Source organism: Eublepharis macularius, chromosome 2 (assembly GCF_028583425.1).
Source record: "Eublepharis macularius isolate TG4126 chromosome 2, MPM_Emac_v1.0, whole genome shotgun sequence".
Lineage (NCBI taxonomy): Eukaryota > Metazoa > Chordata > Lepidosauria > Squamata > Eublepharidae > Eublepharis > Eublepharis macularius.
Window position 1 is genome coordinate 206,115,805 of NC_072791.1, and position 22,063 is coordinate 206,137,867.

General features: G+C 42.0%; 1 protein-coding gene across 2 annotated transcripts in view; it reads left to right on the top strand.

Moving 5' to 3' along the window:
* Positions 1 to 22,063, top strand: part of ITPRID2 (ITPR interacting domain containing 2) — a 96,387-nt gene that overhangs the window by 53,811 nt on the left and 20,513 nt on the right. For both annotated transcript variants that reach the window (XM_054971720.1, XM_054971721.1), the window contains 3 exons: positions 1,883 to 1,955; positions 12,514 to 12,605; positions 18,116 to 19,309. In XM_054971720.1, coding sequence (XP_054827695.1) covers positions 1,883 to 1,955; positions 12,514 to 12,605; positions 18,116 to 19,309 — 1,359 coding nt within the window. The remainder of the gene's footprint in view (positions 1 to 1,882; positions 1,956 to 12,513; positions 12,606 to 18,115; positions 19,310 to 22,063) is intronic.

A 22,063-nucleotide genomic window follows, 5' to 3' on the forward strand; every position in this document is an offset into this window, starting at 1 on the left:
TATTATGTATGTAGCTGGTCACAACATCTAAAAAGGTGTCTCGATGTAACTCCTGAGAGGCAAATGAAGATTGCAGCACAGACATATAGGGACCTTGGGGGCCAAGCTAATTTAACAATGGAGTAAATGCTGCAAAGCCCTATTGCATGTTTATGATCCTAAAGCATATTTGTTTGCCTTTAATTAGACTGATCGTTGCTAATGAGGTGGTTTCTCTTCTAGCAGCAGTTACATTTTTAATTTGATTTCTGCATAGGCACTGATTTTACTTCAGTAGCCTGGGCTGGCATCTATCAAACGGCTCTTTTGTTGTGTGTATAAATGTGCAACAGCTTCCAAACAAAAGCCTTCCTGTCCAGCTTCGTGATTTGAAAAAAAAAATCACACACAAGAACTGCTTACCTAACAATTAATTTCGAGAGTCTTTCTTTTTCTTGCTTTTTTTTTTTTTTGGGCTGCTTAAACAAAAGAGCTCCATTGTACTGCTATTTCTGTAGACTGTAAGCAGGCTAGCCCATATTGGAGTGCATTGCAGGGTTTCCAAAAGAAAAACATGCCCATGATGTCCCCTGTAATAATGACTGTTGGAATCTCTGGTGTGTGTGTGTGATAATGCTCACTGATGTGAGTGTCACCGGTCCATAGCATTTGAAGTCTCTGAGTGATGATGAATCTGCCTTTAGGAATGCTTTCTTACCTCTGTATCATAATGTCTTTGACAGGACAACTGGAAACAGTAAAGTTAGATCTAGCTTTTGTGTTTCACGGTCCTTTATTTGTTTAAACATAGGGTCTGAATTAAAAGGATGGAGAGACCAGGGGCTGCTTCCGAAAACAAGAGTGGGATTGCTGCTACAATAGAGTCATTTTCAGATATTACAATTGCACGTACTGGGAGCTTGACGACTGCGTATATTGATAGGCATGGAGTCTTTCTACATGAGACCTCTTACATGAGAATGCTCAAGTGAAGGAAGACGTAATGTTAGCAGGGAAGCATAGTTTAAAAAGAGAGAGCCAAAGGCTCTGTCAATTTCACCTTTTTAGAGCTGGCAGAGATCGTTCCTCAAAGGGTTTGTTTATTCCATCTTAGCCTCCCCAAAGGAGACTTGAAATTGACAGAGCCCTCGGGGAGGCAAAGATGAAATAAACTACATTTCTCAGCTAACATTGCATCTCCCTTCACTTGAGCATCCTCTTGTAAGAGGTCTTGTGTAGAGAGACTCATGGACTCCATGTTTTCTGAACAGGGCAGCATGTGGATTTTATATGTGTGTACAACTTCTGTTTACATTTCACAAAATCCTGATTTTTCAGGGTTTGGCAAAGCAGAAAATCCACACATCACCCTTTTCAGACCATATCAAAAGGATCTCACCACGATTGCCGACCTCTCGGTACCCATGGACTGTAACATCTGAAAGGGGCTTGTGCTACCATCTGAAGATCTGTAACGTTATGCCCATTACAAACAACCCAGAGAAAAAAATTCTGTGAAATGCAAAAATGTGTTGTTGTTGCTTTGTAATTTTTTTTTTTAAAAAAAGGTTCCCCACCGAATGAATACGAACAAGGTAATAATTGTGCAGTATCTCCCATAAAAAAAGAGACTATGTCAACATGAAATACTGACATGATGTCGTGGTCTTTTAACATTAGAGTTTTATGTGCTTCTTTCAAAGTACTTATTTGCCAATCCATGAAGTACTGATGATGAGGAACTCTGAGCAATTGTTTGGGCTTGCCAAATTTGATTTCATTAGAATTGCTAATCAGCGAAATGACCAGTTCTGCAGAGTGTATTGTTTCACATGAACTGACCAGTGCACACAATGCCTGTTAATCATAACTTTAAACTACTTGGATTTTTCTTCTGTTGCAGATCCAAAGCACCGAGGGAGAGATCCCACATGCTCCTAATACATGCCAGCTGGCTTTAGCAAAAACGAAAAAAGGTGAGTGGACTTCTGCCTTTTTGCAGACAGCTCTAGCACAGTCTGTTTATTTCCTAGAGTGCCCGTTTGACATGTTGATTTTAGTCCTGGAAGCTTTTTAAGTTGCGGCCCACCCAAAAGGCCTTAGTCTGCTTCCCAGTTAGTTTTCAGATCATGGTGTTTTCCTTGTGAAGTGGCACCTTAAATGACAGGGGATAAACCAGGGCGGGTAACCTCAGTTAATGGTTTGACTTCTCTGTACTTAAAGGACAGGGTAGAGAAATTGAAAGGCTGTACATTTTTTTCCCTGATCCCTGTCATTTAAAATGACTGTTTTAAACCTTAAAATTACATAGTCCGTAAACCTAAATTGTCTGGTGCATGCAGCATTTGAATGTGCTTCAGAACACTGACTGCACAAATGTCCAGTGCGTTCGGGCTTTATTTTCAGTAGAGAATGTTTTGAAACAGATTTTGCAAACTTGTCTTTCAAAAAATATTGAGGTGCCGTAGGCCGTTTCCCCACAGGTTATTTGCGCTGGGTTAAGAACATAAGAAGAGCTCTAATGGATCAGGCCAAAGCTCTGTCTAGTCCAGCTTCCTTCTTTAAACAGTGTCAACCGCATACTCCCCTCATGTTGTTGCAAACGGTTTCCCCACAACATTGTGGTGCTTTCATGAACCTTCTGGTGTTTCCTTGGCCTTTTCCTAATCTTTTCGCATACCTGCTTTGCTCCTAAGCCTGAGTGGCTGTCATGTAGGCAGGAGAGTTCAGATTTCCCCACAGCTATTTTCCCCACAGTGGTCATTTCCCCCCCCCCCCACCAGGGGCATTTTTAGAGGGGGGGGGAAATCAGCAACAGGATATTGTTATATTGATGTCATGGAATTAACAGTGTATGCAACAGGTTCTATGAATTCCCGGCTTTCATTAAAAAAAACATTTAAGTTTTTTAATCCGTTTTTGCAGATATATAAAAGAGCATATCTGTGCAACGAAAGAGGCTAGAGTCTTGTGCTTTAAAAAAAAGAAAGAAAAGAAAACTGAGGAATCAGAGACACTTTCCATTATTATTAAGCTCATATGACCCAAAGTCTTAAGCAGAAAACCAGTGCATCGCAACATTGCAAAACATGACAAAACAAACAGAAGCAAGACCCAGAACAATAAAATACACGTCTCATTAAAATTTAAAACGTGTTGGATAACATAAATGAATAGGCCTGTACAATTTCTCATGTGGTCAACAGGATAGAACGTCTGCTAGTTGGACAGCCTTGAAACATTGTCCTTTGGCCTCATCTGCCTCACGGGGTTGTTGTGTAGATAAAAGGGGGAAAGTGAAATCAAGGAATCTAGGCCAAGCCTCTTTCACGCACAGGTCAGAACACCATTTATGTAAGTCTCTATTGCAAAGGTAGGAGCTTTCCTGTTGCTCTGGCAGCCGAGAAGATGTATGCACTAGAGGTGGGTACGAACCGGGAAAATACCAAACAGTGCGGTTCATGGTTTGTCACGTTTCACGAACCACAACCTTTCATGAACTTGCCCCGGTTTGTGAACTGGTTCATTTGGTATGTGAAAACGTCATTTCTGGGGCAACAGAAGATCACTTCTGGAGCTGCGGAAAGCCCATCCCCCCCCACGTTGCCTAGGAGACTGATTGATTGGTGCCAGGCTGTCTGTAGTGACAAACTGAAAAAGAACCAAACAAACCCACCTAAAGTTTGTGGTAGTTCATCAGAAATGGGCTCTGACAAACCGCCGGTTTGCGAACCACAAACTGGCCCAGTTCGTGAACCGTGAACCGGACCAGTTCGTGACGAATTTTGGTTCGTATTTCAGTTAGTGCCCACCTCTAGTATGCACATATCTTTTCGAGCAAGTGTCTCCTGGGGTCAAAAGTTTGGAATGCAATTTGATGTTAGGCATCTGGTTGTATGTCTGTCTGTGAGTGCACCTGATTGAATTGGTGGCCTTATTGCTATCAGTAATTAAGTAATAAGCTTATCCTGTCCAGGTTTCGTTTGAGTGTCTTTCTCCTTTTAACCTTCATTCAGTGCAGCACGGAAACCTTGCTCTTATGCTGTAGTAAATTATCTCGTTCTTGTCAACCTGTTCAGAGCTGCCTGTTTCCAAAGCTCAAAACTTGGTTCAGATGCATTTGTTTTCCGTGCCTGGGCTGATGTGCTTCTGTGTATCTGAAGCTATTTCACTGCCCATACCAAAGTTACGCTCTCCAGCACAGAATGTTATGAATTTAGGATGTATTTATGATGGCGTTGTGTCTCTTCTGAAGAGACTGTGGTTGCTATTTAACTTTTATTGCTTTCTGAGTGACGTTTTTAATAGGCTTGCAGTGAACTGTACACTAAAGCAAATGCTGATTGGTTGGGCCTTTTTCTTTCTTTTTTAAAGAGACCATAAAAACATTCTTTTCACTTTTATATCCACGGAGTTTTACAGCTACTGAGGCCATGCAGTAACACAGGCTTCTAGGATTTTCATAGCGCCCTTTGTTTATGAATTGTGCTTTCTATTTTTTTATTTTTTTAAGGGTGGAAAGCATAAAATCAGTTGCCTTTAGTATTTTTTTTTCTTTGAAACTCATTGTTGTGGAAGCAAAAAAATCTTCCATGCAGATGATAAGGTGTGTACTATTTAGACGGTGCATCTTAAATGTCACCAAACGAGTTTCTTTAGAGTAGGCCACCTCAGCGTTTGTTGTTACATAACTCAAGTGGGAATGTATTTTGCTCTTTTCCCCACTTTTTTGTGAAGAAGCAGGATTGGAATGAAAAGGTTCCTCCCTTGTGTTGTATTATAAACATTGAAGTACTTGCTGAAATGCCCAATAAAGCACAGTGCCAGCAACCTGGGGAAAACTTAGTTTTAGGGACACAACTTTTTTGTTTGTTTCATTAATTACGACCTGGCATAATCATGATAGGAGGGTAGCTATGAAGCCCTTCCAGCTGTGTTCCGTCAGCTCATGCTATAATCCCAGCTCTCATTTTAAAACTGAGTACAATGAAAACTAACACCAGTGTGTCCTGAAAATAACCTACTAAATATGACATATGAAGCTGCCTTTATTCAACATACCCAGAGCACCTACCAGTGAGTTTCCTGTTGCCCACTTCCATCTTCCCAAATCAATGAGTCAATCCTGTCTTTCCTGTAACTAATTGGAGGTGGAGGTGCTTCAGCTCAGAAGGTATCACTTTTGGTGTACAGGAAGCATGTATTTGGAAACAATGGCCACCATCATAACAGGATGCTTAGCTTGGAACCTCCCAACATTTTGTGACTGGGCCAAATGCCTGGGCAGCCATTTTGTGGTTGTGCATGCCCCAGGGCAGCCATTTTGTAATGGGACCCACTAGCTGTTCTCAAAATTCCAGGCGCCCACAGGCTCAGCAAGTTTTGGTATCACTGATATACTTGGTTTGGCGGCAGTTCTCCAAGGCCTTGGGGAGAAGGCATTTCAAGCCTTGCTGTCAGAGACTAAAGCTGGGATCTTCTGCATAAAAAGAGGTGCCTCTTATAAATATCCTAGAACCCTAATTCAAAAAGGTTAAAATATTTTTTTCCTGCTCTTCTTCCAAAGAGCTCTGTGGAGTATGAAAATGAAAGCTAGCCACATACAAAGGGGATAGTCTCCAATATACAGGTCAAAGAAAAAGGAGGACACACAATCCAAGGAGACCATACAACAACTCAGTGTGTATTAATCAGCATTCACATTTCATTAGAACACCTTTCAAAGTTTCCAAACAGTGTCCATTTAGTGTATCATCATGGTTATTAGTTCACCAAAATTCTTCTATTATATAATTTCCTTTCTTTTTACAGGCAAAAGAACTGTTGTGGCCGCTCAGATGATTAAGAGCGGTCCATGGTATTCTTGAAAACTGAGCCGCTTCCGAAAGGAAGCTCCTGGCAGGGGGTTGGCAATGGGTGCGCTGGCATTGGTTGTACCCCATTTTGCTGTCCCTTGCTTCTTCACCAGCCTCTTTCAACTTGCAATGTAACTCTTCAGTTGTCAGTTTCAATGAGGCTCAATTTTCAAGAATGAAAACATTTTCATACATTTTCCTGTATGAAAATGAAATCCTGCCCTTAAGTCATAGTTGACTTATATGGCGACCCCTGGTAAGGTTTTCATGGCAAGCGTCTAACAGAGATGGTTTGCCATTGCCTGCCTCTGCAGCCCTGGTCTTCATTGGAGGTCTCCCATCCAATTACTAACCAAGGCTGATCCTGCTTAGCTTCTGATGTCTAACAAGATCTGGCTCACCTGGGCTATCCAGGAACTGGTGGGTCCTCACATTAATCTCTTCAGGTACCCTGAAAATTAGTGACTTGTCCAAGGTAGCCCAATGAGCTTTATCACAGGGGATTGAACCTCTGTCTCCTCTAGTGTACTGTTGCGTCCACTAGGTAGCTATCTATGACATCTTTATTCTACTCTTTTTCTAAGGAACTCAGGGGAAACTTATATGATTGTCCTCTACTCCCATTTAATCTTCACAACATTCCTGTGATTTAGGTTAGGTTCAAGGCCCAATGAGAATCTGAACCCAGGTATTGCTTGTTTGTTTCTAGCCGCTGCAGTACTTGGGTTATTTCAGTATATGATAGTATACCATTAGTCTGGATAATTATGTCATGCATCCCAAGTTTTACATTTGCTGTGCCCTACATGAGGAAAAACAATGTTCACAGCATCTTGATGTGCATATACAGGTGGCTGGAAAGCCCCGGATTAGGGACAAGCTGTGTGCGCACAATTAAATATAATGTGCTTGTAGTCTGCAAACTATTACTTTAAGCTGCTCGGAGATCAATATTTTTATGCAGTGACTGTGACTACATTTTAAATAATAACTCTTAAATTTTTTATGTCTTATTTTGTAAGCTGCCTTGGGCAGGTTCCCTGGAGAGGTGGCAGTTTTTAAAATAAATTTTAAATGTTCTAAGTAGAGGCGGGCATGAACCGAAATATGAACCAAAGTTCATGAACCAGCAGTTCGTCAGAGCTCATTTCTGATGTACCACCACGAACTTTGGGCCAGTTTGTTTGGTTCAATTTTTGATTTGTCACCGCAGACAGCCTGGTGCCGTTCAATCAGTTTCCTAGGAAACAGGAAGGAGGGGGCTTTCTGCAGACCTGCTGCTGCCCCAGAAGTGACGTTTTCACAACCAGAAGTGACGTTTTCATGAACCAAACGAACCCGTTTGCGAACCGGGGCAAGTTCATGAAAGTTCGTGGTTCATGGAACACGACGAACCACAAACTGCGCAGTTCAAATTTTCCTGGTTTGTGCCCACCTCTAGTTCTAAGCTGGATCCTACAGCTACCTTTCGTTAGGCCTTCCTCCAACAAACTTCTTTCTTCCAGAGCATTACTTCTCTGCTGAAAAGAGCTGAAAGCTTCTACCCACCTATTTTATTTAAACACATTGGAAGAATACAGGGATGGGCCAAGACCACGTACCAACAGCGATAAGGATTTTGAAGTCTCACTTTCTTTTAATAAATTAAGTGTGCATATTGTGCCCTCTCCCAGGTCCCCAGTCCGCCAGAATCCCACCAGTTGGCTGGCAATCCTAATCTGGAGTGAATAGGTGTGTGCACATTGTGACAATTCATTGCTTTTTCTGCTGGTCTGAAAATAAAATTCTACCTTGCCACTTTATGCTATACACACACCCAGCAGTCCCATTAATTTTGTCTAAACAAAATTGAAAAACAACCATTTATAATGAGGCGAAAAGATTGAGATGGAAGTAGTGACTACTAATCTCTGAACAACAATTTAAGTAAGCTAATCAAATTGTTCATATCTTGCAAATGACAGACTGGGCTGTAGCATGTTGAAAGAATTCCTTTTTTATTACTGCATCTCAGTTAATCCCTTTGATGTGCTCTTGGGAGTTCTTGAGCACTTTGGACTTCTGTTAGTATTAGAATCAAATTGGGGATGTGTTCTTGCTTCATCTTTGTCGGGTGAAGAAACTTTCACCATTAGAAAATTGCTCACGTGTATTTTCATCTGCTTCTTAAAACCATTTTGTAGCTGGGGAGTGGGATTTGCATTTAACTCCTGCCAGAACACTTATGCTTTGATACTAATCCTGGCAAGTTATGAGTGCTCAAACTACATCTAAAAATCAGTTAATCTGAAGCACCCATAAAATGGATGCTCTGTGTTGTAAAATCCTTATCAGATGCAGGGCTCATTTCGAGGGGGAACGCACTGGAACACAGTTCCGGCAGTTCCCCAAAGAGGTCACATGTCAGGTGGCTCCGCCCACCTGACTCTCGGCCATTTTGGGCCTATTTCGTCCTGGATTGGGGCCGAAACGGCCCGGATTGGGTCTCTGACGGGTGGTGAATCACTCTCCTGCTCAGCAGTGGCCCGATCCTGACCATTTTGGGCCCCTTTTTGGCCATTTTCAACCCCTTTTTGCCATTTTGGGCCCAATTTTGTCCCTGAATGGCCAGGATTGGGTCCAAAACAGCCAGGATAGGTGATGTCAGGGGGTGTGGTATATGCAAATCAGTTGTGCTAATGACACATTTCCGGTGACGTCAAGGGGCATGGCATATGCTGAGATATGCTAATAAGTTATGCTAATGAGTTCCTCCAGCTCTTCTTCTACAAAATGACCCTTGCTCAGATGTATTTGACATAGAACAGAACTTCTAAAAGTGTCCTAAGGACTGTTGGGATACAATCAGTAGTTGTGTCTTGAACGGTAAATCTGCTGCATGTCCCTAATCGCCCCTTTTGGAAAAAATTCCAAAATTAAGCCAGCCAAGCAAGAAGTTGTTCTTGACTTTGCAGAAGTCTGACTTGCTGGCCGTGTGGACAATTTGTCAAGCCTCTCTGCTGAACAACAATGTGCCTTGTTTTAAAACAAAGCCAGGCCCCTCCAGAGGCTTTTAAAAAGGGAGGTGTAAATGTTTAAACATGGTCAGTGTCATGGGATGAGCGGCCAGTTGGAGTGGAGAAGTGAAAAATCTCTTGCTGGAGTAAATGCCAGGTTTGCATGTCTCAGAAGCTCCTTGTGGTTGGGATAAGCAGAGCTCCACCCTGCCCCACTCCTGGGAGTGCATTTTTCTTCCCCTTCAAATATATAGAGGTACTGTAGCACAGTGGTTAAGTAGTTCGGCTGCGAATCAACACTCTACTAGTTCGAATCCCACTGCTGCCGTGAGCTTAGTAGGTGGCCTTGGGTAAGCCCCTCCTCTCAGCCCCAGTTACCCAGCTGTATCGTGGGGATAATAATAACACTAACTTGTTCACTTCTCTGGGTGAGCCACTAATCTGTCTGGAAGAGCAGTATGTAATTGTTGTTGTTAAATATACACTTCTGATGTGGGCTTTGCAGCAAGTTCGTGCTGAAGTACAGTGTGCTGTGATGGTCATGAAACTGCTCTCCATACACCGAGCACAGTGCAGATTGGCTATTAGCACCCCACAGCAACTGGATATAACTTCAGTTATTACCAGTGCTGAAAGCTGATCCATACTAAGTTCCGTAGGCAACATTGGCACCAGTCATGCACTTCACCTCAGTGCATAATTCAAAAGCCGGATCTAAGCATTGACTGTGGTGATTTTTGGGAGGGCTGTATCCATTGAGGTGGCAGGCAAGAGGGCAAGACCTAACTCTCACAGTCTGAAAACACTGAATGTTTAACATGATTATTTGCAGGAGCAACTGTAGTCAATGAAACTTGTTTCTATAAAAGCCGGTTCCTCCTATTCAGTTGCCGATAAGTGTGAGACGGAGGTTTCAGTTCCTCCACTCTGTCTTTCGCATTACTGCAAATCAGCCTGTAGGTCAAAATCCATTCCAAGCTGTTTCTGGGCCATTCATCTGGTAAATGTTAAGGCTTATCAATTTCTAGGATTTACCCTCCATGAAAGAATAATGTGGAATGTAATTCCTCAAACTTCAAAACCCCGCCCCTCATTTTTTTATTTTTGTGTGTGTTTATAACTAACAATCATAACATATGAAACATAACAAATCAACTCAAAAATCCAAACGAGGGTAAAGGTACGTATGGTAATATCAAAAAAATGAAATGTCCACGGACGGATAGTTTGGGTGATTGTGCTGTATGTTGGTGTAGGCTTTCAAATGCTAAAAGGGTCGGTTGGATATGGTTTGCATGGTTTAATGCCATGACTAGTCGTATAGTCCAAAACGGGAATCCAGTCCTCCAAAAAACATGAATGAAAATTATTTGAGTCCGCTTGCTTAAATTCGTAGTGATCTTCTCCGTGAAGAAGTGGTCCCAAACTTGCAATTGGTGGCGGTTTGGGATTCTTCCATAAAGTGGCTATTGTAGCCTTAGCCGCAGCTAGCAAAGAAGCTATTACATCTCTTGGTCATTGTGGCACGTCATGTTCTGTCGAAAAATTAAGTAAAATTAGTTCAGGTTTTAAAGGAACGTTGCAGCCTGTAATTTGCTTGATACGTGCAAGTACATTTAATCAAAAGGTTTTTTTTTTATAAACTTGCAAGTCTACCAACAATGAGAAAAGGAACCCATTTCTCCATATAATCCCCCCCCAATTAAATGTGTGCACAGCCATCATTTATCCACACAGCACTATCAATGATACAATGCAGTTTTAGATTCTGGTAACGAGCAGGCCTGTGCTGTGTTTAGTGAAGGTTCTGCAGTGGCTACAGTGTTGGACTACCGCCTTGGGTTCAAAACCTGGCTCGGACATTAACAATGAAATCCTAAGCAGAGTTACTCCAGTCTAAGCCAGTTGAAATCAAGTTTATTAGGTGACCTTAGTCCAGTCACTCCCTCTCTGCCTAACCTCCTTTGCAAGGTGGCTGTAAAGATAAAATTGGGGGAAGGAGCTATGTCTGCAACTCTGAGCTCCTTGGATGAAGGGTGAAATAAAGCTGAACTAGACAGATGCCAGCTTACGCGATCTCTTAGCCCTCACTACATTTAAGTGAAGTGAACACATATTTCTTCCTGTTTATCCCTATCTCCCTTCTTTATTTCTCTAATATACACTTTTAGATTACAAACTCATTGGGGCACAGACCCATCCCTTTTATTCTATAAAGCATTGTGCAAGTTGATGGCATTATAGAAATCCTATTTTTTTTTCAAAAGTTAGGCTTTTGTTTATGAAAAGACTGTCCCTAACCTAAAGCATTTATATTCTAAAATTGACTGTGCTGAAAGATGAGAGAGAGAGAGAGAGAGATGGATAGTAAGGGCTAAATTTCAGTAAGCAAAGCCACACCAGAAGTATTTACAGATGGGTAATATATATCTGATGGAGAAATCCAGAGCTGATTCCAGTACTGTATGTTTATAAATAAAATTCTCCTATGAGAATATGCTTTGTAACATAGGAATTTTAGTACTGCTGCCCACCACACATTGGGAGGAAAAAATACACAAATGTGGCCATCCTTATGCTTCTCCAACCCAACTGTGAATCTGCATATGGAAATAATTTGGGGAAATCTGCTCCAAGTGAAAACCTAAGCCTCGGTAACAGATAATGAAGCCAAGTATTCTTGGCTATATGCATGCATTACTGGTGGAATACAATTTACTGGAGTGGAGGTGGGAGGAAGCATGAAGAAACATCATGGAAATATTTCATGGTTTTTTTTTTGTTAAGCTGTTTGTTGTTAGTTGTATGGTGTTTGTACCACAGCAGTGGTATGGCATCTTCACCCTGGCACTGCCCTATACTATGCTAGGCTGCTTATAAGGTCAGTCTTTGGATAACTACTAAAATTTATAGAGATATGTATGAACTTCACCTTTAATATTAGGGACAAATATTAGAATAGAGACAATGATAAGAAATAAAGAGGTTATAGTGCTGTTGGGGGTCTAAAAAGAAAAGGGGGAGGGGGAAGGGGTGGGGATATATATATATATATATATATATATATATATATATATATATATATATATATATATATATATAAAGGGGTAATTACAGTTATATTATGTAGTATGGAATATGTATGTCAGCCTACTCAATAAAAATCTTTATTATAAAAAAAAAAGGTCTGTATGCTGGAAATCTCTTGTGACCATCCAGTTTTGCATTCGGTCTCGTAATTCCGTGCAAAAAGGAAAATCGCTACCTCTTGCAATTTCAGCGCTTGCAGTGTGATTTAGGAAATAGAGTGCCGGCAAACCTTTTTAAAAATAGTCCAATTTCCTTTATTTTTTAGCATGGGAACACCCAAATCCTCCTGACATTGGTGGCCAGTTTTGAAACTCCTTATTTTATTTTTGATGAATGTCACCTGCCACAAATGAGGATATACAGATCTTTTTATTATCAGAGGTTCATGGTAACAGCAAGCCAAGCAATTTGTTTTGTTACGATACTTGGTTTGGATCTGGGTCATATGGGGAGGGGCAATGGAATCTTTGTCTGGGGGCCCATGGTTGTCCTTAAGAGCCCTGGACGTTCAAGCGTGACCTGTGTATGTGTTGATTCATAAGACCTGGTCTGCATACTTACGTTTTGTTCCTGCCCTTCCTTCTTTCCCCTAGATCAGTTATTACGATCTGCAAGTCAGCATTCGGACAGCAGCGGCTTTGCCGAGGATTCTTCCCCAGACTGCTTTTTGCTAAATCAGTTGCAGGTAAGTTTATTGCAGTTGTTGGAACCACTCACCAACTACTGAGATATTGTCTTACCCCTGTTTCCAAATCTCTCTCTTTTTACAGCTTCCTATACTTAGCATTTTCCAGAGCCTTGAAAAATGTGCAGATCAGGGGGAGAAGGAGTGCAGTTCCAAAAGAAAATGTATGCAGTTCAGAAAATTTCAAGTATTGCATAAGTTACATGATGTTAGGTGATATTATTTAAACAAAATACCTGTGCAAGTAAAATAAAAGAGTCCATATGCCCTTTTCTCCTCCACCACCAAAGACATTCACTACAAACTCCATGAAATATTCACCAATGTTTTCATATACGACAGAAGCCATGTTTGGGGACCTCTTTTCTTGGAAGTCATGTTAAGTCATTGATGAGGAAGTCATAATGAAAGTTAATGCATACAGTGAAAATGTGCAGGTCCACATACTGCCGTCTGTAGCTCCATATTCTCCTTTTAAAGGGGGGGGGGGAAACCCTGCCATTTTCCAATATGTATGAAAGACTCTTGACAAAGACCTAGCTTGTCTGTGGAAGAAGGAGGAAATAGCATGCTGTTCCGGTCCCTAACCCCAGTGAACTTCTGATTTCGTGGTAAAATTCATTCTTGTGCACGTAGTTGCTGAATATCTGACTGGTCAGATACTTCACTTTCCTTTTAAAATTTCAACTGGTAAGATTTCAAAGCAGGTGTTACAGTATGGTTGGAGATCTCTTTTTAAAAAAGGATGGTCAAGTGTTCTCTTATTTCCTTCCATTTCTCCTGCTTAAACCAAAATCTTTGAAAGTGTCAAACTGTCGGTGTGATTTTCTCCCCAGTTGAGAAGAGTGTTTCAAAGTTCTGCAGCCGTGACTGACAGGACAATCCTAACCAGAGCTGCATCCTTCGAAGCCCATGGTGTGACTTTGCTTAAGATTGTATTTTGGCGGTCAGAGTGACTGCCATGATGTTTTCCTGGTTGTTCTCCGAAAAAGTTGTGCAGCCATATCGGTCCATGCCAAATCCAGAAACAAGAACAAAATCTGTGTAAAACCTTTTATTAGGACCAAGGAAATTGACACGAAACGTTGTGAAAGCTTTTAAACACATTTGAACTCTTCATCGGGCTGAATGTTACAAAATTTTAAAAATAGAGGGGTGAGGAAAGACAGATTCTTAAGGCCATGGTGTTGAGGTCTGATCTTGTGTATGAGGTCTCGTGTGTGGAGCGTACAAGCAGTCGATTAGCTTAATTTTATTGCTAACTTTCTGGCTGGCCTGTGGTGTCCCCTTGCAGCACATCCTCAGGGACGCTGTATTTACTGATAGTTTCAGATGCATAATTGTGTTGGTCTGTAGTAGAAGAGTAAAATTTGGGTCCAGTAGCATCTTAGAGATCAACTAGATTTCCAGGGTATGAGCTCTGGACAGTCAGAGCTCCCTTTATATTTACTGAGTTCATGTTGTCTATATATTTTTTTCCTATTAAAATACAGAGACCAATCCAGGTCCATCCCAAATCCTCCCAAATGCCAAAGGACGGTAGCCTTTTTCAGCCCTTACCGCTGATATAGTGCCTACTTACACAGTCAGGTTTCGTGAAAAATGTTAATTATGTTTGCAATTGGCCTAAAGTCTAATCCTGTTGTGGTATACCAGCATACTTTGCGGGGGGCGGGGGGAGTGGTACAAGGAGACCAAATAATTGAGCATAAAATGTTAGAAGAACTGCTTGGCAAACATAGATGATAGTCCTACTGTAATGTAGGTTCAGTCCCAAGAAAAACTGAAACCTCTGGTTATGTTTAGATTGCTTAAAAGTTTGGTTGGTATCTTGCTGCTTACTCTGCTCAGCAAAATCTGAGGCTTTTTTTCCGGCTTAAGGAAGACTTGTTAGGCTGCAGGAAGGCTTTAGACTTTGCCGAGTGGAGTGTCTTGGAGGGTACAAGCTAACATTTTAAGGTTCACTTGCTTTGTAACAAAATCACAAGTTCTTTTCTTTTCTCCATGAATAGCTGCCTCCCATTAGTTCAAGTTCTCAGAGTTAATCGGGGGGCGGGGCACAAAACAGTTGTTTGTTGATGTCATCGGTAACTTCTGCTTTTCCGAATGAATGCATTGACACGCTGGTGATATGTAACGTTGACTTCAGATGAAGTGAGCTTGGCTGGTGCCATATCGTTCTTAAGCGTGTCTGTTTAGGTCTTTCCTGCACATTTCAGGAACAAAAAGAAATCTGAATTTAATAGCTGACAATGACTTTTTTCTTTAAAAAATGCTTTTGTATTCCTACATATATATGATAAATTAGTGCCCTCTACTGTCACAACTTTTTCTTGGAGCCCTGGACAGCATCCAGCATTTAAAACCAAATTAGAGAAAGGAAAGCTTCAAATTTACCTTCTTGTATTTGTTAGGGCTCTCAGTAAACTGAAGTCTGGATTTCAGCAGAGAAAACGAACACGGGATCTCCTATACATTGGCCGTATTTACTAAAATTAAGCTGCAATCTTTAATTCGGTTACTAGAGAAGAAGCACTATTGTGTTCAGTAAAACTGGAGTCTGAGCAAACATGCTTAGGTTTGCACCATTAATATCATGTCTCATAATAATATAGAGAACAAAATATAACCAACAAACCTCATTAAGACAGTCGCTCTCCTCCTCCCCTATTTTTCAATCCTGTAGCCCCTTGTGGTTAATGAAGCTCCACAGCAGGTATCTCATCTGAGTTCTTTTCTCAGTCATCTGACCTTTTTTCCAACCATCTGCTACTCTTGAGGAGTTTGCATGTGTCTTTAAGTACCTACCTAGATGTGCATGTTGGGAAGTACTGACTCCCTGATGATGATATTATGAGTTCTCTTGCGGACATAAATTTTGTATAACTTCGCTTCAAAATCATCCCCCAAGAAGTTTTTAATCACAGAGCCCGTATGGTGTAGTTTAGAGTGCTGGACTAAGACCAGGGAGATGTAGATTCAAATAAAACCTCCCTCAAATAAAACCTCACTCACTCTGCTAAAGTGTATATATGAGAACAGAACTAAAAAGAATCTGGAAGATTTTCCCCTGACGAAGCTGCCTGTGACTCTCGTAGGGGTTGTACAATTATTAAAGATTCCTTTTCTTCTCCACCAGTTGTCTCTTCATCTTCATACTGTCTAAGAGTAGCCTGCCCTGCAGAGATATTGAGGACAAGCTGAAGAAGTGTATGAGTGGGGGGGGGGGCGGGGGGGGGAGACATGCAATATAAGCTTCCCTGAATTCCTTAGTGGAAGAATAGAAAAGACTCCAGTAGCACCTTTAAGACTAACCAACTTTACTGTAGCATAAGCTTTCGAGAATCACAGTTCTCTTCTTCAGATGCATGGAGGGTAAGAAGAAACGGGTCAGATATATAGGTGGAGAGGGGAGGGGGGAGTAGATGCAATCAGTAGCTTCTGATAATGAAATCAGTTACTTCTGATAATGAGATAACCATTCATAGTCTCTATTCAATCCAAGCCTGCCTGAGTCAAATTTACATATGAATTCCAATTCAGCAGCTTCCCGCTGGATTCTGTTTTTGAAAGGTTTCTGTTGAACTACAGTGACCTTTAAGTCCTTGATGGAATGTCCTGATAGATTGAAGTGTTCTCCCACTGGTTTCTGGATGTTGCCATTTTTAATGTCAGATGTGTGTCCATTTATTCTTTTGTGCAGAGGTTGGCTGGTTTATCCAATGTACAGAGCAGATGGACATTGTTGGCCATTAGTGAAAGAATGGCATAAAAATGTAGATAGATAGATAGATAGATAGATAGATAGATAGATAGATAGATAGATAGATAGATAGATAGATAGATAGATAGATAGATAGATAGATAGATAGATAGATAGATAGATAGATAGATAGATAGATAGATAGATATGGTATCATCTGTCTCCTTTTCATGTGAATAGCCATATTGGATTACACAAAAAACTATTGGACTGGACACACTCTGAAAGTTTAGACACACATGGACTTCTTTTTTAAACAGCTGCATGTGCAAGAGTGTGCCCACTATCACATGAGCTTGTGGAAAGCAGAAGTGGTCTCTTTGGGGCTTCATCTAGACAACATCTGCACATTGCACCTATGTTCACCCTTTCACTCATGATGAATCTTTCCAGATAGAGCAAGGTGTTTTTTTAAAAAAAAAATATTTGTTCTTGTATTGAAAATTGTTCACCCAAACCCAGATTCTTAATATGGAAGCTGGCCCAGCTAATGCAATCTTTTCGCCTGTTTTGTGGTAGATGGATTACATAAAAGCAGGTAACCTAAGCCACTACTATGGTGGCAACTAGATGATAAGTCACTGTGTGCAACTTTTCAGGGGTTCTCAATATGGAGCCCATGGCCTTCATAGCACCCACTGACACCTTTCCTGAGGCCCACCAAATGTTTTTAGAAAGTGGGTGGGGACAAGTGGAGCAAGGCTTCTGATTGGCCATTGGAGATTTGCTGGGCTCTGCAGACCTTTAAAAATGTTGCTTTAACAGCAGCTGCCACCACAGCGTAAGGATCTTCACTGTATGGCTGGAGGTAAGCTGTGGCAACCATTTTGTGGCTGGCTCTGCATTCTGCAGCAGCCAATTTGTGGGTGCAGCCCCCACACTGTGTCTGAATTCAAAAGGTGCCGACAAGCTCAGAAAGGTTGAGGACCTTTGATCTATTCAGTGCTGCTCCACACATTCTGAAGTCCTGATAAATAACATGGCAGACAGTTGTTTTAGTATACCTTAATTTTAGTACGCTGCCAAGGGTCAGGTAAAGTTGCTTTGGCAACTGAAGTAACGTCTTCAGGCTGGCAGCTGGCCATCCTTCCTTTGAATTAACATGTACATATAATTATTCTTCTGCCTGTAGAAAATGAGTGTTAGGTACAACCTATCATGTTTTATTTCTGTAAGGCATTTATTTAGCATGTTTTACTCCACCCTTCCTCCAAAGAGCTCAAGGTGACATACATCGTTTTCTTCTCTTGTCCCTTTTATACTCACAATTACCTCATGAGGAAGACTCATGGTGCAGAGTGGTAAGCTGCAGTACTGCAGCCCAAACTCTGCTCACGACCTGAGTTCGATCCTGGCGGAAGCCGGGTTCAAGTAGACAGCTCAAGGTAGACTCAGCCTTCTGACCTTCCAAAGTCAGTAAAATGAGTACCCAGTTTCCTGGGGGTAAAGTGTAGATGACTGGGGAAAGCTGGGGAACCACCTCGTAACAAAAGTCTGCCAAGAAAATGTCATGATGCGACATCCACCCCCATGGGTCAGTAATGACTCGGGGCTTGCACAGGGGACTACCATTATCTTACCTTAACCCCATGAGGTAGATTTGGCTGACTGTCCCAAGATTACCTAGTGAGTTTCACAGTCCACAGGGTTTGAACCACTACACCGCACTGGCTCACCCAACTTCTCCTATTGTTAACTTTTCTTTATATGACGATACAAATTATTTTTGTCCTGTGTATTTCCACAGGTACACGAGTCATTGCAAGCCATGGGGAGCAGCGCTGACAGTTGTGACAGCGAAACAACAGTTACGTCTTACAGCGAAGAACTCAAAACACCAATAGCTGAACAACCATCATATTTTAACGAGCTTGATGAGGAGAAGTTCCTCCTTTCAGAAGTAGAGCGACAGCTGGGGGAGATGGCTTCTGAGGCAAACTCAGGAGAAGGTCAGAACATTCCGGAACGCGATGCTGGTCAGGCTGAAGCTGGAGAAGAAACAGAGTTTGGCCAAGGAGATTTTGTTAGGAAAAAAGAAGATGCTACTGCAGAGCAAGTTGAGTTTGATGTATTGGAAGAAGACAGTGAAGAAAGTGATTTAGATAAAAGCAGCGAGTGTGAGTTCCCTCAGTATAAAACACACCACATTCTCAAATCTATGTCCTCCATAGAAAGCAGTAGCTCATCCCCTTCCTCTGTAGACCGAGTTAACACTGCTTTGCAGAGAGCACAGAAGAAGCTCAGTAGTTCATCTGATCCCAGAGCTGGACGCACCCTGCTGAAATCGAAAGACCTTCTTTTCAAGCACAGGCATCGAATTGCTGACCTGGGTTATCCCCTCCGGCGCTCCCAGTCCCTCCCTACCACACTTCTAAACCCTGTGAGAGTTGTCTCCTCAGTGAACGTCCAGCTAAATCCAGGAAAGCAGACATTGTGCAGCCCTCCTTCGTTTACTTACAAGTACGACACGCCTGAAGAAGATGGAAAGAAGGACCATGAAGAAGTGAAATCCATCGCTGAGGCCCATGACAGTCCTCCCCGCTGCAAATCCACACTTTTCATTGCTCCTTCATCTAGGAAAGGAACATCTCTGCCCGGAGCAAGCAAGGTAGCAGATGAACCCTACCGGAACAGGATCCAGAGTTGTCCATTGCACCTCCAGGCACACTTGTCTCAGTCATCATGTTCGCTCCATTCTGTTCATTCTGATTGTCTGGAGAGGCCCCTGTGCGCTCACATGAGAACGTTCAGTACCCATAGCATCCCGAGTACCCCTGGGTCCTCCTGCAGCGCCTTGCCTTCCCCTTTTGGCTGTCCTTACTCCCTGAGGAGCCTGGGCCACTCCCACCAGTCTCAGTCTATGCAGTCTCCATCCACGGTTGAAATGCAACTTAGGAGAGTCTTGCATGATATCCGAAACTCTTTGCAAAACTTGTCTCAGGTAAGAGAGGGTTGAGTTTTTTGTGGGGGCGGGGGTGGGAGAGATGGGGATGCAGTTGTATCAGGTTGGGTCCAGCTCAAGGACTGTGTGAAGACTAACCAAGGATTGTGGTTCTTCCCTGTTTTCCCTGGGAAAGTTGATTCCCTGGGATGCAGGACCCATGTAGAGTAATAGTCATGTGGGTTGGAAAACATGTGGGCTGCAAACAACAAATCCATCCTAAAGGATTATGTAGTTTATCTGGGGTAAGTGACCTTTTTTGGCCCAAGTACTTGGGGGTGGAAGTAATACAGCATCCATTCGTGAAAATGCTGCTGTTCTGTCAGTGAATAAGAGGGAGAAGAAACAAGGATGGTACTTGGCCAGGCATGTGAGAAGACAAGACTCTCTGGAAAAGTCAATAATACTAGGAAAAGTGGAAGGTAGTAGGTAAAGAGGAAGACCCAGAATGAGATGATTTGGCTCAATAAAAAGAAGCCACACCCTCCAGTTTACAGGACCTGAGCAAGTCTGTTAATGAGAGGACATTTTGGAGGGCTCTCATTCATAGAATTGCCATTCATAGAATCACCATAGGTCAGAGGCGACTTGACGGCACATAATACACACACTTGGCCAGGCAAGCTCCATTGTACTGCCAGCACTCCAGCAGCTTGTCTTGCACCATGTGGGCTGTTGTGCAGGCTCAGAAGGAGAGGGTGGGCATAAACCATGCACGTTGCTGCCTTTTATGCTGCCAGTTCACTCAGAGATAGAGATGGGCATGAACCATAAAAAAAAGAACCCTGTGGTTCGTGGTTCATCGCATTTCATGAACCACGAACTTTCATGAACCTGCCATGATTCACGAACCAGTTCATTTGGTTCATGAAAATGTCACAGCCAGGTCAGCAAATAATCACTTCCGGGTCAGCAGAAGGTCACTTCCGGGCCAGCAGAAGGCCGCTTCCGGACCGCAGTAGGTCTGCAGGAAGTCCATCCCCTGTTGCCTAGGAAACTGATTGATCGGCACCAGGCTGTCTGCAGTGACGAACCAAAAAACGAACCGAACGGCCCAGCCTAAAGTTCGTGGTGGTTCGTCAGAAATGGGCTTTCACAAACTTTGGTTCGTATTTCGGTTTGTGCCCATATCTGCTCAGAGGCTTTCCTTGGGTGATCAGGCCTTCGTACTGGGCAAAAGGTCTGGCATTCAACTGTTTGTCACATACGTGGGGTTGCCTATTCCTGCTTTAGCCATTAAATATTTTGCCTTGCAAAATATAAGTTACTGCTAAGCATGTTTGCATGAAAACAGAATATCAGGGCACATTGCACCAATTCAGGTATTAATACTCCTTTTCCCCTGCCAGTTTCTTGGTATCTTTGTTTGTTGAAAAACAAATTGAGACCTCAAATAGTGGCGTAATGGAGTTCGTGCTGAGAAATTCTCTCTACTCAGCAATAATCTGCTAACTGCCCCACTGCTTCTTGTATGTACTTTCCTCATCATTATGGCATATTTGTAGCATACAATGGATCTCGGGGCATGCATATGCTGGGTGCAGGACTTGTCAACCCGCTTAAACAAAGGGGATGTTTGTACTCATTGCTGGCTGTGAACCAGTGGCTCTCCGAACAGTTCTTTTGTGCTGTAAACTGGAGGCGTAGCCGTTTCCCAAGTGCTGCTGTGAACACAGATAGACCAAGTGATATTTGTATAAAAGCCAAGTTTCAGCCAAACAAAGTTAGCACGAAACCTAGAGGAAGAAATACACTGGAAGGCAGGAATGCAAAACGGGTGTTGGCAGTGCTTGAAAATTAAAATGAAGCATTAGGAACATATCTTTCATTGCATTATTTTTTTAAAAAATGGCAAATTTAATTGTTAAGCTTTCACTCTTTGGCTTTAAAAAGTAATTTTCACTAAATTAAGCCTTCCAAATATCATTCTGAGATCTTCTCCATTTGTACTTAATAGCTCTGTAATATTCCACTGTTTTCCTTCCCAAATGCAATGTACTGTAGACCTAGAATGAACAAAACAATGTTGATGAGTGACCAGGCAATTAAAGATCACTCACAGCCTTTTGCTCACCCCTTCTCTAGAGATGTTGCTGTCACTTTTTTATCCTTCGCTTTTATGAAAAAGTGAAAACAGCCGCATGAGTTCTCATACAGAACAAGGATGCATGCACCTCACCCCATCCTCCTCTTTCATATAAAGCAACTGAAGACAAAAGGTGTTTTTAGTTTTATTCTAGGCATCTTTGTAAGTGGTGCATAAAGCCCATTATATTCCGGTTGCAGGTGCCATGGGTACATTAATAAAAGGCTCTATTAAAACTATAATAAAAAGCTCAAGAGAGAGAGAGAGTTCCCGAACAACCTAAAATTTGGGGTGTTTAAACATTCACCTGTTCGGCTCACATCCTGTTTGCAGAGACTTGATTTTTCAACCGTTCCATAATTTGTCGAACTGTTCAGTAGTGTTTGGCAGGTTGTTTCACTGTGTCCCTTATTACCCATGCAGAAAAACATAATTGGCTTATTGTGCATGCATGTTTTTATGCTACCCAGTTGAGTTCTGCTGCCCTCTCCAATCCTTGCTGCTTAAGAGCTCTCTTTGAGCCTGCAGTTAAATAGACAATTAAATCATTCACAAACCAGTCATCAATGAACACTGTTTGAATAAAATCCTACTCTTTTGTGTTCATCTACATAATCTTTAATGGAACTAAGGACCACCAATTGGTTTGAATCAGCAGCATCTTTGCG